The sequence below is a fragment of the Amphiprion ocellaris genome, chromosome 24, assembly GCF_022539595.1.
Source record: "Amphiprion ocellaris isolate individual 3 ecotype Okinawa chromosome 24, ASM2253959v1, whole genome shotgun sequence".
Classification (NCBI taxonomy): domain Eukaryota; kingdom Metazoa; phylum Chordata; class Actinopteri; family Pomacentridae; genus Amphiprion; species Amphiprion ocellaris.
Genome location: NC_072789.1, coordinates 3669437 through 3684991, shown reverse-complemented (window position 1 = coordinate 3684991; position 15555 = coordinate 3669437). Strand labels below are relative to the sequence as shown.

The window sequence follows — 15555 nt, the reverse complement described above, 5'->3', positions numbered from 1 at the left end:
CTTTGAGTAATCCTTCTCCAGACTGCAGTTGCAGCAGGGATGAAACCCCCCCACTAAACTCTGTGTTTATTCATTTTTAGGGTGACACACTCCTACGTAATGTAAAATGGTACCGACTAGTTATTCAAGCTAAACAAAATATTTGTGAAAGGATCAAAATCTGATTTAAAAAGAAAATGATATCTGTGTTGTTGCATTACATTTTTAGAAAGCTTGTTTTCTTGTAGTCCTTCTTGGACTTATTACTACAGGTTATATGTTGCTTCATTTCCATTTTCCTTCACATTTTCTGCTGAAGATACATGCACAGCTATTTCAGGAAGACAGCTTTGTGTCCTTGTTGATGTCTTCTTCTATAAATTTCTTATGAATGGGTTTTTTTTCATTTCCTCAACCCCCTGTAAGCATCGTTGTTGTTGTTTCATATTCTTTATTTGGTCTTCTCTCCATAAAGCCCTTTGAGGTCAATGACCTGCTGCAAGGACTGAACTTCACCAAGGTGCTAAACTCACTGGTTTCCCTTAACAAAGCTACCGAAGGTAAGATTATTTTGTGTGTTAAAGATATCTAATGCTTGCAATCTTTTTATGTTGTAGGAACTTGTCCCTTTTTCTTCATTATATGTTTTGTGTTTTAAACAACCAACGATCATAATATGCAGTGTTGTTTATTTTAAATGAGCGCTACAGGTTTGTATTGGTTTCTTTCTTTCTGCACCTGCAGATTTAGGAGTTCCTGGAAACAGTGTGTGTGTGCCACGCTCTTCAACGCTGAGGATCAAGTCCTTTGACTCCCTAAACACTCAGAGTCGCTCCTCTAAACTGCTGCAGCCTCAGTACCGCAGCCTGGTAAGTAACTATCACAACGTCAGCAGCACAATTCAATTTAGTGTCGTAAACAAACAACGACAGGAGCTGCTGACATTTATGTGTAATGGAAACTCTGGTATTGATCCTCTGAAGTCCTGCTCTAAGACATAGAAGGTTCCTTTTGGGATAAGACTAACATCTGTTCTCTTCATTCTCAGGACATGTCAGAGGACAGGGGGTGTGGCCAGTTGCTGGTCAAGGCACGCTTCCCTTTCCAGCAAACCAATGAGGACGAACTGTCTTTCTCCAAGGGTGACATCATCAATGTGAGCAGGCAGGAGGACGGGGGCTGGTGGGAAGGCTCGCTGAACGGCAAGACTGGGTGGTTCCCTAGTAACTATGTGCGGGAGCTGAAAGGAAGCGGTGGGTGTAGCTCTTACTGCCTTAGATATTGTGCATCATGAAGGTCCCTCTTATTTTTCAGCATAGAGGCTAAAAAGAGAACCAGCTTCTTATGGTTTTGGTCACAGTTGATGGTTTGCATTTAAATCTTGTGTTCTACATCTGGAACCTGCAGAATTCTCAGCATTACCTTTTTTAGCTGATTCAAAGAAGTTTGTAAAATATTTAGCGTGTGCTTCCACTGCAACAGCGAAATAATTGCTATTAATATTATGTTACATGCAGCAAAATATACAGTCTAAATTACACTATACCAAACATAATACAGAACCAAACCTTCCAAAATGAATTTTAAGTGAGCTGTTTTTGTGACAGTGACCAGATACACACAAACAAGCACATTTCCTGTATGCTTGTTCTTACTGATAATAACTTCCTGAGCTCTTCAGGTTGTGTTTCTTAAGGACTGGACAACTTATTCTTGAATTGTGCAGCAACTGAGTGCTAAATTGTGTTTGACATTGTTAACTTATATGGCCTGTAGCCCCAAACTTTTAAATGAAGAGACAAATTATATAGTTTGTATTAGCGAATGTGTAGATACACTTAAGCGTTTTATTTTTTTAGATGGATTTGCTCAGTCTGTGAATCAGCAGTAATCAAAATACCTAGAGGATTGTCAGCTTTTCCTGTCACAAAATGTTATTTTTTCCCACCAAAAACTGCCATATTTGAACTTGCACTATATCTATTAAAATGCTAGTATTTGCAGGGGTGTTCTCTGAATTCTACATCTCTGTAATGATGGGTTTTGTCTGCAAATACGATCTGCATTTCAAACCGAACACTGAGATCACGAAGCTGCTAACTGCTGCGCCTTGTGCTTGTAAGAACCACCTCCTCAAGGGTCATTTGATTGTGTTGGTTAGTTGTGTCGCTCTCGGAGGAGGGACGGCAGGAAAGCAGGAAGAAAGCCTAACGAGCACACAAAGACAGGAAGTTCCAGAGCTGCTGTATAAAAAGCAACTTCCTGACTTAAAGCACCACTGCAAAAAACAGCCACCATGATAACCGCGCACTGTGAGATGGCAGTAAATTCATATGGCCGGGGGGAGTTGTTTGATGCGTGAGACAGCAGGCACTGGAGATACCAAATGTTATCATGGCTGCGGTTGTTTATCAAGTAAACAGCAGTGAATTGGAGGCTCCATGCGCCTGTTGTCTTGGTTTACTGACATAAATCACTGTTACTGAGACTGAGCCTTTGAACAATGGGTTATATAGAAACCCATGTATAGTCAGAAACTCCTTATTAAACTTACAATAGCTCTTTACTTTCCCCAGCCAGCAAGATACATTTAAAAAGAACATTAAACTATGCTTTATCTAGAAAATGCCCATGCTTTAGATTGCAATGTCTGCAAAGGCAGGCAGTGAAAAGAAGGACATGACAATATGGCTATTATTGGCCCGACAGTGCTGTACCAACAACAGGCAGGACATTGAAATGACATGACATTGTGGAGTCAGTGAGTTATAGCGTTTAATCACTGGCTGCCCTACATACTGTCAGTGCCACAACATTGCCCTGCAGATGGGAAATGTTGGAACTTCCTTGGAAATACAGACATTTTATGTGACAAAAACATTTTTCTGTTGTCCTGTTGAGTGGAGATAACAATTTTGGCACTTTTGGCACATGAATGCACATAAGGAAGAGGCAGATTTATTAATGTTGTTACTTTGTGTGGTAAGAAGTGTCTCTTTCTTGTCTTGAACTCTTCTTCAAATTGTTAACTTCTCATTTAAAAAAAAACAAAAAAAAAACGACAGCCAGTGCATTAATTCTCAGACAGAATAATGATATGATACATGCATCTACTTGAAATCAGCTCTGATAAAACTCACTTGTAGCTTGTTTTGTCTACATTTGTGTACCGCTGAGCAATAAACTGTCCCTCTGTTTCTGTTTTTAGACAAAGCAGTAGACAAACCCAAGTGTGGGACACTGAAAAGTCCGCCCAAAGGCTTTGACACCACCATCATCAGTAAGACCTATTACAACGTGGTGAGCATCCCAATCTTAACAAACTCTGGGTTTGTGTGTGTGTGTGTGTGTGTGTGTGTGTGTGTGTATTTGCTCCTTTAAGATGACCAACTGTTCACACAATCAAGCAAAGAGGAAAAAAAAAACCTTACTGGATCTAACTTCTGCCAGAACAGTAGGACTTAATATGATATTGAATCAGAATTAAATAAAATTTAGGATGCATGTCAGACGTTTTAAAAAAAAAAAAAAAAAAAAAAAAAAATTGGTTGTGATTAAATTTTGCCATGTCATTATCTAGAAATTAAATAAACCATCATCACTGTGTTTGCCTTCAGTATCTCTTCGTGCAGCTGTAAGGGTCGACTATTAGAGCGAACCAGTTAATGGACGGTTGTCAAACGTGTATCTGCTTTTGGGGACTGTCACAATCAATTACTTTTCATCCACACATCTAATTAATGACTGTGTCTCTCCGTGTATAAGTTTGCGTGGCACCCCTACATGTGGCATCTGTGTGTGAGAGAGTGCAGCAAATGCAATGTAGGTTATTTCTTCCATTCCAGTGGTTTCTGGGGCAGCCTTGCCCCAGGGTGGGCTCCTGCTGGTGTGTGCCTGAGTGTTTGTGTGTGTTTTAATAATGCAACAAGCTGTCACAGTCTCTCTAGTCCATCTTTGGTTGGGGCACCTGAGTCTGTCTCATGTACACTTGCACAAACCCTGCCTGAAGTCAGAGCTGTTCCCAGACAGAAATGTAGCCGAGAAAAGAAGTTGTAGATAAAAGTTTTTCTTCTTAAAAAGCCCCCCACAGCGTTAGGACAGAAGCTCATATGAGTATAAGATGCAGCGATTAAAAACACGAAGGTTTTTACCCTATTGTCTTCCTGAAGCACATCCACTGTGTGTCCTCTTGTACCTCATTTTTTAATTAAAGAATATGAGCCTTTGGAATCAGACCCTTGAAACGTTATTTAAGCCAGTGCTCTAGCTCCTGAGGGGTTTGATGAACTTACTACTAAATACACCTCCCACTGACAAACCATCTGCTTATAGACTCAGTGTGACCAGCCAGGTTTTTTGGGTCTTGCTTTGTGTTCATAATGTTAAAAGCATAGAGTGTAGAGTCCACAACTGAAAGATGCAGAGAAAAGACAAAATCTTCACATTTAAGTAGCTGTTAACAGCTTATTTATTTCGTGTTTTTGCTTTAAAAGAAGTTTTATTGATCAGTTTTTCAGCCCTCATGTGTGTTTTCTCCACATCTACTCGTAATTTTCCTTTTAAGGGCTTCACCTTTCTATGAAATTATGTAAAAATATAAGAGCCATGAAAGAAAGTTTTACGTTTTTTGGGTCAAAACTATTCTATACTGTGCTTTTTAATTACTTCTTAATTATGTCACTTTAAAAGTCTTTGTGTGCGTGGGTCGTGTTTTTCTCAGGTCCTGCAGAACATCTTGGAAGCAGAAAATGAATATTCGAGGGAGCTGCAGAGTCTCTTGGGTTCATACCTTCGCTCACTTCACCCCACAGACAGGTAAAGTTATTTTTACTTTATGGCTTGTTTTATTCATCTCAGTCAAATGTTAAAGGTAGTGGAACACACACCACCATATCTATTGCACTCCCTATCTATTGTCCAGTTTTCACATAATATATACTGCATACACATATTTGTACTCATATACTGTGTATTAAAAAAATGCATATGTTCCATGAATTATTATATACTGGAGCTAGGCAAGCCCATTGATTTATTTATGCCATAGTTTTTACTGAATACATCAGGCTCATCCACATCTGACTTAATACACAGAATGTGGTCCATTTTAATTTGGTTGTAGGATTAAGCAATACTTTATGTGTATATGGGAAGCTTTAGTCTGAATTATTTCTGGTGCAATGTACCGACTTCACATAATTACGGCTGAATGACCTCCTTGAAACGACGAGGCTGGTATTAATAATAAATGCTTGTGTATAATAGCACTTAATAACATCACAAAATAGCTGAATCTACTTTATATTTTATCTGAAGAACATTAATGTATAGCTATATATAGACATATTTATACTCATATACCAAACAATCCGGCTTGAATCCAGGAAACACTTATCTCCTCACCTCTCCTCTGTTTTGTAGACTCAGCAGTGTTGACATCGGTCACATTCAAGGGAATCTAGAGGAGATCTCAACCTTTCAACAGATGTTGGTTCAGTCTTTGGAGGAGCATACCAAGTCAGTATATTTATGTTTATTTTTTGCCTGCTGCAGATCCCCTGAAATGCAATGTTGCTTTGTCTTTACTATTTGGCTAAAATACGGACTTTTCTGTATGTATGTCAATACATTTAGAAGAGGGCAGGCTGGCAGTTTAGTGTGAAATATATTAGATATTAAAAGCTGTTAAATGTCGTTAATACAGCTATAGTATGTCACAATAGGAACACAATTAACAGAAGAACTAAAGTGGTCGACAACATTTGACAAAAAGCTAACTGTCAATAACCTCTACAGCTAATTAATCTGATTTTCTTTTAATGTAAAACTGCCAAACCTTCTTGGTTTCCATCTTTTAAAATGTGCGCCTTTGCTGCTTTTCTGTGCCAGAAATGAATTTAGCCTTTTTATCTTGTGCATTAATTTTTTCAGAACTCTGATGAGCCTTTCAATTCTTAATTATTTGTCAAGGTCTTCAAATTGGTTTTAAATTTACACCCAGTTGCAGTAAATATCTTTGAACTTTTCTTTAGGCTGAAACCTGCACAATGCTCAGACTAAATGCTAGTGTGAACTTTCTGTTGAATGAAACAATATGCCTTGAGTCCAGCTCAGGAGCCGGTTATTATAGCAACAGAGACATCTAGTGATCAAGTGGAGTCACACAGTCTATTTTACAATAAGTTCAGCAAAAAGCAGCAGATCAGGTATCTGGTTGAAGATTATTTGTACTGAAAACCTTAAATGCTTTTCGAGTGTAGTTTGTTTTGTATAATTAGTCATAGGGTGTTTGTTGCTAAATTATCACATTAGCAGAGAAGAAGCCTTTATTTTCTCGTCTTGTTTTGTTGATGTTCCCAGTCTTTTTCTGTATTACGTTCATTGTATGTATTTATGTGCTTTAGGACTAACTGAAACCCTGCAATTATACCTTATTCAAGGTTTTTGTATTTTCTGAGTCCATTTTTATTCAGTCTAATATTGCCACGTCGTTGGTGTGTGTAGACTTCCTGAGAACCAGCAGAGGATTGGGGGGTTCTTCCTGAGTCTGATGCCCCAAACGAAGCTCATCTATGTGGCTTACTGCTCGAATCACCCGTCTGCTGTTAATGTACTAACACAACACAGGTACAATCTGAGAAATATCGCGTGCATGCATTTAAACCACAACACAAAATGTTCTACTCCTAAAGAGAAAATCAAATAGCTATGCTTGTACGTTGTATTTTGTTTTGTTTCTCTATGTGTGTGTATCACAGTGAAGAATTAGGGGAGTACATGGAGTCAAAAGGGGCATCTAGTCCTGGGATCTTGACATTGACCACTAGTCTGAGTAAACCCTTCACCAGACTAGAGAGATACCCAACGCTGCTGAAAGAGCTGGACAGACATATGGAAGTAAGTCTGAATCTCTGCCTGTCTCTGCTTCTGCTGGTCCTGCATATTTAATATTCTTCTGGGTGATAACAGGTGACTGATGCCATCGAGGAAAGCCACAGTTAATTATTAAGTAGTTGAGGCAGACCTTTTTCTTGCCTTATTTCATGTTTTATATTTTCCATTTCTTTTAGGACCAGCACCCAGACAGAGGTGACCTCCACGCTGCCATGACGGCCTTTAAAAGCCTTGCAGTAAGACACTTGTTCATATCTAATCTTATTTGTGAGCGATTAGGTCTTAAACTTTAATCTGCTTTGTCTTAAATATGCTTTTGAAGTGTTTTTCAGTTTTACAGTCACTACCGCTAATACACCACTCATTTAGCATTTGTCACGGTCCAACACAAGAAATGATCTCACTGACTTTTTGTGCATTTAGTGACTTGCTGTGTGATTCTGTGTGTGTTCAGGCTCAGTGTCAGGACGTGAGGAAGAAGAAGGACCTGGAGTTGCAGATTTTAACCGAGCCAATCAGAAACTGGGAGGGAGACGACATCAAAACCCTCGGACCTGTTCTCCACATGTCCCACGCCACAGTTCACACGCAGAATTGTCAGGTACTCATCTAGAGACGTACACCACAGATCAGTCATAACCTGGTCATCTGTAACAGGTTTGACTCATAGAGTGGTGAAATTTTTTTTTCGGACACCCCATACACTTGTGAAATACTGCATTAAGAATCACTCTTAGGTGCAATTTCTTTTAGTACAATCACAGCCATTAATACTAAACAATCCTAAAAAAGACATTAAAAACTAAACATTGATTGGTTCCATAAAAATAAGACATTTTGAGTATTGGGTCATTTTGGTAGAATTTAGTTTTGTTAGTTTTTTGTAAACAATAAACATAAAAAATATCCTCTATATTTGTTTGTGTCTGTCTAATGCAGCCACACTTTTGAAACACAAAAATGACTTTTCCACAAATATTTCATGATAATATTTGAGCTTGTGTAAAGATTTAAGGGTGTCTGAAAACTTTTTTCCACCACTGTATGTCAGAACTGTTTTCACCTGACCTACCAACTAAACTGGACAACTTTTGATAGAGGAAGGTTCATACATACTGTGTCTTGTAAACATACTTTCAGGTTACATTCACAATGAACACACAACTGTTGAGTTTGAGTGTCCACGGCAGAGTATGTAAAAAGAATTTTGTCTTTTAGGAGTCAAATGAACGCTACCTCGTCCTCTTCCCTCACACTCTGCTCGTACTCTCTGCCAGCCTGAGAATGAGTGGATTCATCTACCAGGTATGTACATGTTATTAAATTTAATTCCTTATTTTCTTGTATAGCACAAACAACACGCATGCTATCAGTGTAGGTAACATGCTTATAGCAACATTTGTTTGTGTGCACTGTACATTCTTTGAGCTGTCAAAACTTGATATCCACTCTGGTGCACAGACTGACACCGCCTCTGTTTATGTGTGCAGGGGAGGATGCCATTATCAGGAATGCTTATCTCCAGGATAGAAGATGGAGAAAACTTGAGGAATGCTTTTGAAATATCAGGTCAACCCTCTCTCTTTAATGAGTTTCCCTGACAGAAAATGAAACTTAATTTATAGAAAGAAATTGTATGTGAATCTAATTCTAAAATCACAGAACATATTTCAACTTCAATTCATTTTTAAAGCAACTTCAGTAATTAAATACCATCCAAAAACCTATAAAATGATATTGCATTACATTAAGACACGTTAAGCAAAGCTGCCACTGGAGTTTCATAATATAAAAGTCAATACATCACAGAGAAACCATGAAACCATTAGGTCATAGAGCAATTTCAGGATCATATTTTTGTCATGCAGTTGTGTTCAGGCCATAGAATGTATCTTTAACAAACTAAATACAAACAATTCAAAGGCATTATAGGAAATGTACAACATCACCGACTTACTGGAACAAGTGAGAAAGTTTGACATCTTTTGAGACGTAGTAGCTGTGTGTTTCTCTGACGTGCATGTGTCATGTTGTCTATTAATTAATTTGGTTGTGTGTGTTGTTATGCAGGTGGTCAGTGTGAGCGAATGCAGGTAGCGTGTAACACTCAGCAAGATCTACAGGACTGGCTGGATCTTCTCACCAAACACACACACACTCCGACTGCGCACACACACTCATACAAGCCTCAGTCCATCTGCCACACAGTAAGCCTCCATGTTTTCTACAAAAAAATATTGACTCATTTGATCTTCATCCACTTCACTGCCCTCTTATCGGTCTCTCTTCCAGCTGCCCTCTCATCCCGTCAGTCCAACCAGACACTCTGAGTCTCGTGGAGGAAGCAGCGGACACACCTACCACACCCTTCCTCATCCCTCCTCATTTGGGATGGGTCACAGTAGCAGCCCGATGTGGGGGCCCCTGGAGCAACCAAGTACTCCCAAACCCTGGAGCTTGAGCTGCCTTCGCCCTGCACCTCCACTCCGGCCCTCTGCTGCTCTCTGCTACAAGGAGGTGTTGCACACTGGCCTGTTAAAATGAGTCAAGACCATACTTAAGCTTAATGACATATTGTAGTATACGTGTAGACATTTTTCAAATTAATTTACTCATCCTACGTCATATTGTCTAATAATATGAGCAAGAACTAGATGTTTTCTTTCTTTGTAGGATATGAGTAAGAGTCCTAAGAACATGAAGAAGCTGCTCCCAAAGAGGAAGCCAGAGAGGAAACCTTCAGAAGAGGACTTCACTGTCAGAAAGAGTAAGTGCAACACAGGAATTAAAGTACAACAATGTAACTGCGAAGGAAAAATGTAAATGTAAAAATCTTGTAACATTAATTTTATTTCTCTTTTCAAAAGGGGTTAATGTCGGTTGTTGCAAATGTCTTCTATAAATAATGATGACTTGATCAAATTTCTTGGTCATTTTTAAAATAGAACAGTTAAAAATATAACTTTCATTATTTTAAAGCTAGCTTAAACATTATTGGCAAACATCATTTATTGGTAATATCAAATAATATGCTCATTAATCTTTCTGCAGTCAAGTGTTACCTAAAAATGCAACTTTTATTGCAATTTCAGCTGGAATTACAGACCAAACACTGGGATAGTTTGTCAGCAAAAATACCTATCTGGGAAAATTTGCACATCACATAACAACCCAAAAACAAGTTTCGTATTAATATATTTTGAGCAAATTTAGCAAATGAAACACTTTAGTCATTTTCAAGTAAACAAAACAACAAATTACTTTTGTCCCAACTGAAAAACTACATACCAGCTTCATTGCTTAAATCTAGACTGAGATCGTTCATGCAACTTTGTTTATTCCTACAACTGATGCATTGTACTTGCAGTTGCAATCTAGCAAAAAGCTTCACATTCATGCAGCTGCAAGTTGACTGTATTTAGGTCGATTTGAATGGCTTTTTCCTCATTCATTTTATTCCATCTCATCAGTTCAGTCCCCTGACCCGTCCTGTCCTCGTCTCTCAGGTACAGCAGCTCTGGAGGAGGACGCTCAGATACTCAAAGTGATTGAGGCGTATTGTACCAGTGCCAAAACACGACAGACTCTGAACTCCAGTAAGCACGCACGCACGCACGCACGCACGCACACACACACACACACACACACACACACACACACACACACACACACACACACACACATCAGCACATTCAAATGCAAGAACACCATACACACATTCTCACACTGACACACACGTAGCTACTGTATGTCTTATTGCTAACCTTTGTTTGTTCTCTGCTGTTGGCTCTAACAATGGTTTCTCTCTCTTCTCTCTTCATGTCTTACCTTAATTCCTCTGCTTTCCTCATCCTCCAATTGTTGCTTTAATTATCAACTGTTTCATTAACATCACCTTGTTTTGTTTTCCTCGTTTCTTTAAATTTACCATGCTTTATCTCACCCAAACTTTCTTTTAAATTTATTTCTGGTTTAATTCGGTTTGTCATATTTCTTTTTTATTTTTTAATTACTGCCCACACCTTCAATATGGTTTGCACCTTATTTTTTATCCTTCCCTCATCCCTCCAACACTTAATTTGGTTTGTTCACACTCCCATCTATTGCTGTAAAGCCTGGCAAGGGACTGACCTCATGCACAACCACGTGCTCGCTGACAGCAGCCTCACTGTGGCTGGGCTCCCAGGCAACCTGCCATGTTCTGACCAATCAGAAGACTCAGATTATGACAGTATCTGGACTGCCCATAGTTACAGGACTGCCTCATTTTCTCGTAAGATATTAGTGTTGAAAAGCTTTGACATGCTGGTGAACCAGTTAGTTTACACTAAGTAATAGAGGTACAAGTCTGCATATCGGCCCAAACCCTTTACTTGCTTTGTGTGTGTGTGTGTGTCTGTATTTTGCTTCGTAGCTGTCTTTGTGTATAAGCCTGTGTGCATTGCCATGAGTATAAAGTAGCTTCAGTAAGCATATGCTTATACTTATTGGCTGAGTGTGTGTTTAACTTCATGCAAACAAAACAAGCAAGTGGAGCGGTACAATACCAGTATAGTTGGTGATGACAGCAGCCAGTGAGCCATGCAGTGGCACCAATGATGATGAAAAATGTAGTGTTACATTTTCTTAGAAATCCTCTTTGTGTATTATCACTACCTTACTGTGGCATGTTCACACTGGATGGTTCTCTGATACAGAGGGTCCTCGGTTTACAACGTCCTCGATCTACGGTGTTTCGTCATGTCGAACTGGTTACATGGAACTAGTTGACGAGCAGAGCGGATGAATACGTCGTCACACAGCGCTATAAAACGGCTTTGTTTACATTCACCAGTTGTACACCTCCTTGGATTGTGCTACATTCACTAACTTTTTGCCCTTCATTATGGCTCCCAAGCGTAAGTCTGACTCTTCTGATGGCAGTGCTTCAAAGAAAAGGAAAGCCGTCTCCATGGAAGTGAAATTAGATATAATAAAACGCTTGGAATTGGACAACACACCGACAAACATCGATCAAGTGCAACATGATGTAGCGACCCTCTGTGATGAATGAGTGAGACTTTATCTGGTTCTCTGCTGGTTTATTGAACCTTCACACAGGCTACTGTGGGCCGTAGCCAACGCCAGAATAACTAGAAAAACCCCATAACTTAGCTCCAGAATTAGCCACCGTTCCCAGCTCTCTCTACTGCTGACTCTCAGCCAATCAGAGGTGAGCTAACTAAACATGGCACGTTCACTGACATTAGGTAAATCTGGAACTGAACAATAAACATTGAAACATCAACAACAATATCAGTCAGTCACAATATTCTGCTATCTTCTTGTAAAATGACTCATACATGCATGAAAGTCATTGATATTCATGACTTTTCAGAAGAACCGATCAATATCATGATGCACTTAACGGCTTTGTTTACATTTTCGCCGGGGTTCTGACTTACAGCGAAAATCAACTTACATTGATCCGTAGGAGCGGAACTCTGATATAAGTCGAGGACCCCTTGTACTCTTGTTTAGGGCAGTGAATAATAGTTAACATTACTGACTAATCTGCCAGCTCTTTTCTTGATTAACTGATTAATTTTTGGTCTATAAAACAGTGGAAAGGGTTCATCAAACCTAAAGTCCCAGAGTGCAAGATGACTTTTTAAAATATTTGTATTTGAGAAATGACTTTTTGTTGTTCTATCAAGCTTTATGCTTGTTTTTGCTGTTTTACAGAATCAAAAGAAAGATATTCACAACCTTTGCTGGGAAATAATTTTGCACCTCTTTTGATGTACAGAGGGAAACTACAGGATAATTTAAAGGCATCATATGTGCAGCTAATGAAATGTCAGCAGAGAACTCAGGATCCTAATTTGTCATGTTATCAAGATGTGCCTGCAAAATTTCTTCCATAGATGTTTAAGTGCAAAAAACTATGCTAAAGTACAACTACAATTGATGTCAGACTTTGTCCTTTAGTTGATATTTCTTAGTTTTCAGTCAGGTGGAGAACAAGTGTTGTTAGTGGCAGGTGTATCTTGCATTCAGAGTGACCTGTAAGTGTGATAGTGTCAGTAGCTTTAAATCTGCAAATTGTCAAAGTACTGTATCATCTCCTTGCTTGTAGTTTGTAAGCCATGCAAGTATTTAAGCCCCTCTGTAATGTTATTTACTTTAAAGTATGCATTCATCAATTGAAAAAAGCAAAATCTGCTTTGTGCACTTGTGCTTGACACATATTGTGTATTAGTAACTTATTCTGTCTTTGTTCAATCAGGCTCCAGCAGGAAGGATGTTCAGATGTTGTTTCCGGAGGAGGAAAAGATTATAGTGGAGGAAACACGGAGCAATGGACAAACTGTAGTGGAGGAGAGGTGAGACGGGAGGACGTGTTTTTATATGTGCTGCATACAGCCACATAATTTGGGATTTAATTGTCGTCCTTGTGGGCAGAGAGAGTCACAGAAGATAGAAGGATACAGTATCAGAATGTGAGATATAAATAAAAATATAGTTAATGATGGATACTAAATGAACAACATACCAATAACAACACAATCACAAGTGACCTAAGCAAAACATACTGGCATATGGCGATAAAACTGTGAATAAAATTATACAATTCATCAGAGCCAGAATCTATAAAAACAGGACAGAAGTTATATTTCTTTTTTTTTTTTAATTTCTGATGGTCAAATCATATGTGACTTTCAGTTTCATCAGGAAAAACAACCAAATCTAAACTTAGAATCAGGATCAGAATCACTTTATCCAGCATGTCTCATTTTAAAATTTGAAATTCATTGAATTTCTTTCTTTTTTATGATTTTTGGAACTACAACTTTATTATAGTGCACAGAAGGCATTTTAGAGTTCTCTTTACTTTTAGTCGTGATTGTGCTCTTTCTGTGGTGGTGGAAAACTTTATATTGCACTGAAAATGACATAAAAAAACAAGCAAGAAACTGCTTTGGGTTCAGAGGGTCAAGTATAAAAGATCTGATCTGTTCCTGCAGGAGTCTGGTAGACACTGTGTACAGTCTCAAAGATGAAGTCCAAGAACTTAAACAGGTGAGTCTTCATTTTTGTTAAATGTATTACAAACTCAACCTTCTTACTGAACAGTTTCTTGTTTGAATGTTCCAGTTAAGAGTTCAGAATGAGGTCCAGGAAATCAGATGTGGTCAGATGACTCTCTGACAATATCTGCATTGTTAATTTGGGATACGTGCTATTTTGGGCAGCAGATGTCTTATCCTCATGTAAATTAAGAAATAGCAGATTTTTTTGTTACATACTGTAGAGCTATCATAGAGTAGCTACAGATTATCAGTGGTCCCTGAATACCAATGCAATGTGAATGGAGTTAGGTTCTAAATTAGTCTTAAAAAAGCTTCTTTCTCTTCCTAGTAGCAAAGCAAAGAAAGACGGTTTTGGTGCCATTTAAGGTCCAGTCTTGTCTTTTCTTTTTTCCTTTTCATTTTATTTAAGGTGATGATAACAATGTTGCTGCTGCTGAGAAACACAATGTGAGGAGTTTATCAAAACACCAGTTAAACAAAAGAACCATCAATCAAGTTTGTTTTGCCCACAGTCAAGTAATGTCCCATTTTTATCAACAGCCTCTATTGTATGCAGCTTCACAAATTGCTATTAGCAAACTCTCAATTTTTTTATGCCAAGCAAAAAACAGCATTTCCAACCTGCCAGTGAATCTCTTTAAATCAGTAGCCAGTGGGTGGAAAGGATAATTGCACTGTTTTGGTCATCAGCCTGAAAACTTCATTTTGGTTTATCTCTATTTTTAATGAGTCTTGGTTGTGTTTAGATCTCGACTGTTATGTGGTGATCATTTTTTGTTCCTGTCTTTGTAACATTATTTCTTAGACTAACGGATTTGGATGAAATTTTCAGGGAAGATCAGAAATGACACAAGGACCAAGTGATTAGATTTAGGCAGTGATGCGGCTTATAGTCTGTGTGACTACTCCGGTCTGATGTCATGAAGGCCACGCATCATACAGATGTCCTTTAACATTTATTTGCTCTTTGGTCAGCCAACACCGTGAAAACTATGAAAATAAAGACATACAAACGTTTCAGAAATACACCAAGTTTCACAAAAAATGTCTCTAATTAGACGGATTCCAAAAAGTCTTTTTCTGTCGTTAGATCGGTCCAACATGCTAGCTTGTGACAACACTGTATTATACTGTACATACAATGCACTTTAACGAATAATGGCAACAAATATGAAACAAACAAAACTTAAAAATCACAATTATCGTGTTTGCCTCTCAGACAGTGCAGAACAGTTTTGTCTTTTCCTCTCTGGCAATGTTGGCATTTTCCCTCTGCAGCCGTATTGAATCTGACCCACAATCCCACGTGTGTGACCCTGAACTAAACCATGGTCATGTGACTTCATATTTTATATTACATCAAATGAACGTTGTAAACCAGTGTTAGATTTCAAGCCAAACATCAGTTTTTAAAGGTGTACATTTACCTCTCTTAACATCTTATTTATTGTGCTTCCAATCACTTTTAATGATCATATAAATTCAAACATTTATGAATTGACAACAACACCAGAAATTGCAAAATTACTGTCTTTTGGACAGTTGTAGTCTGGTTCCATGGATTTGTTAACGATTTCTGTATCATTGTGAGATAGCGGCACGGCGTCAC

At 38.4% G+C, this 15555-nt stretch overlaps 1 protein-coding gene across 3 annotated transcripts in view; it reads left to right on the top strand.

Annotated features, from left to right (window-relative positions):
• arhgef7b (Rho guanine nucleotide exchange factor (GEF) 7b) overlaps nucleotides 1–15555 on the top strand; it is a 30412-nt gene that overhangs the window by 11589 nt on the left and 3268 nt on the right. For 2 of the 3 annotated variants that reach the window (XM_023288683.3, XM_035956533.2), the window contains 19 exons: nucleotides 455–539; nucleotides 724–848; nucleotides 1028–1232; nucleotides 3188–3279; nucleotides 4700–4794; nucleotides 5401–5496; nucleotides 6484–6606; nucleotides 6738–6876; nucleotides 7050–7109; nucleotides 7328–7474; nucleotides 8092–8178; nucleotides 8364–8442; nucleotides 8944–9080; nucleotides 9166–9390; nucleotides 9547–9640; nucleotides 10380–10469; nucleotides 10988–11146; nucleotides 13142–13238; nucleotides 13881–13935. In XM_023288683.3, the coding sequence (XP_023144451.1) occupies nucleotides 455–539; nucleotides 724–848; nucleotides 1028–1232; nucleotides 3188–3279; nucleotides 4700–4794; nucleotides 5401–5496; nucleotides 6484–6606; nucleotides 6738–6876; nucleotides 7050–7109; nucleotides 7328–7474; nucleotides 8092–8178; nucleotides 8364–8442; nucleotides 8944–9080; nucleotides 9166–9390; nucleotides 9547–9640; nucleotides 10380–10469; nucleotides 10988–11146; nucleotides 13142–13238; nucleotides 13881–13935 (2190 nt within the window). The remainder of the gene's footprint in view (nucleotides 1–454; nucleotides 540–723; nucleotides 849–1027; nucleotides 1233–3187; nucleotides 3280–4699; nucleotides 4795–5400; nucleotides 5497–6483; nucleotides 6607–6737; nucleotides 6877–7049; nucleotides 7110–7327; nucleotides 7475–8091; nucleotides 8179–8363; nucleotides 8443–8943; nucleotides 9081–9165; nucleotides 9391–9546; nucleotides 9641–10379; nucleotides 10470–10987; nucleotides 11147–13141; nucleotides 13239–13880; nucleotides 13936–15555) is intronic. The other variant, XM_023288681.3, reaches the window with a different exon arrangement.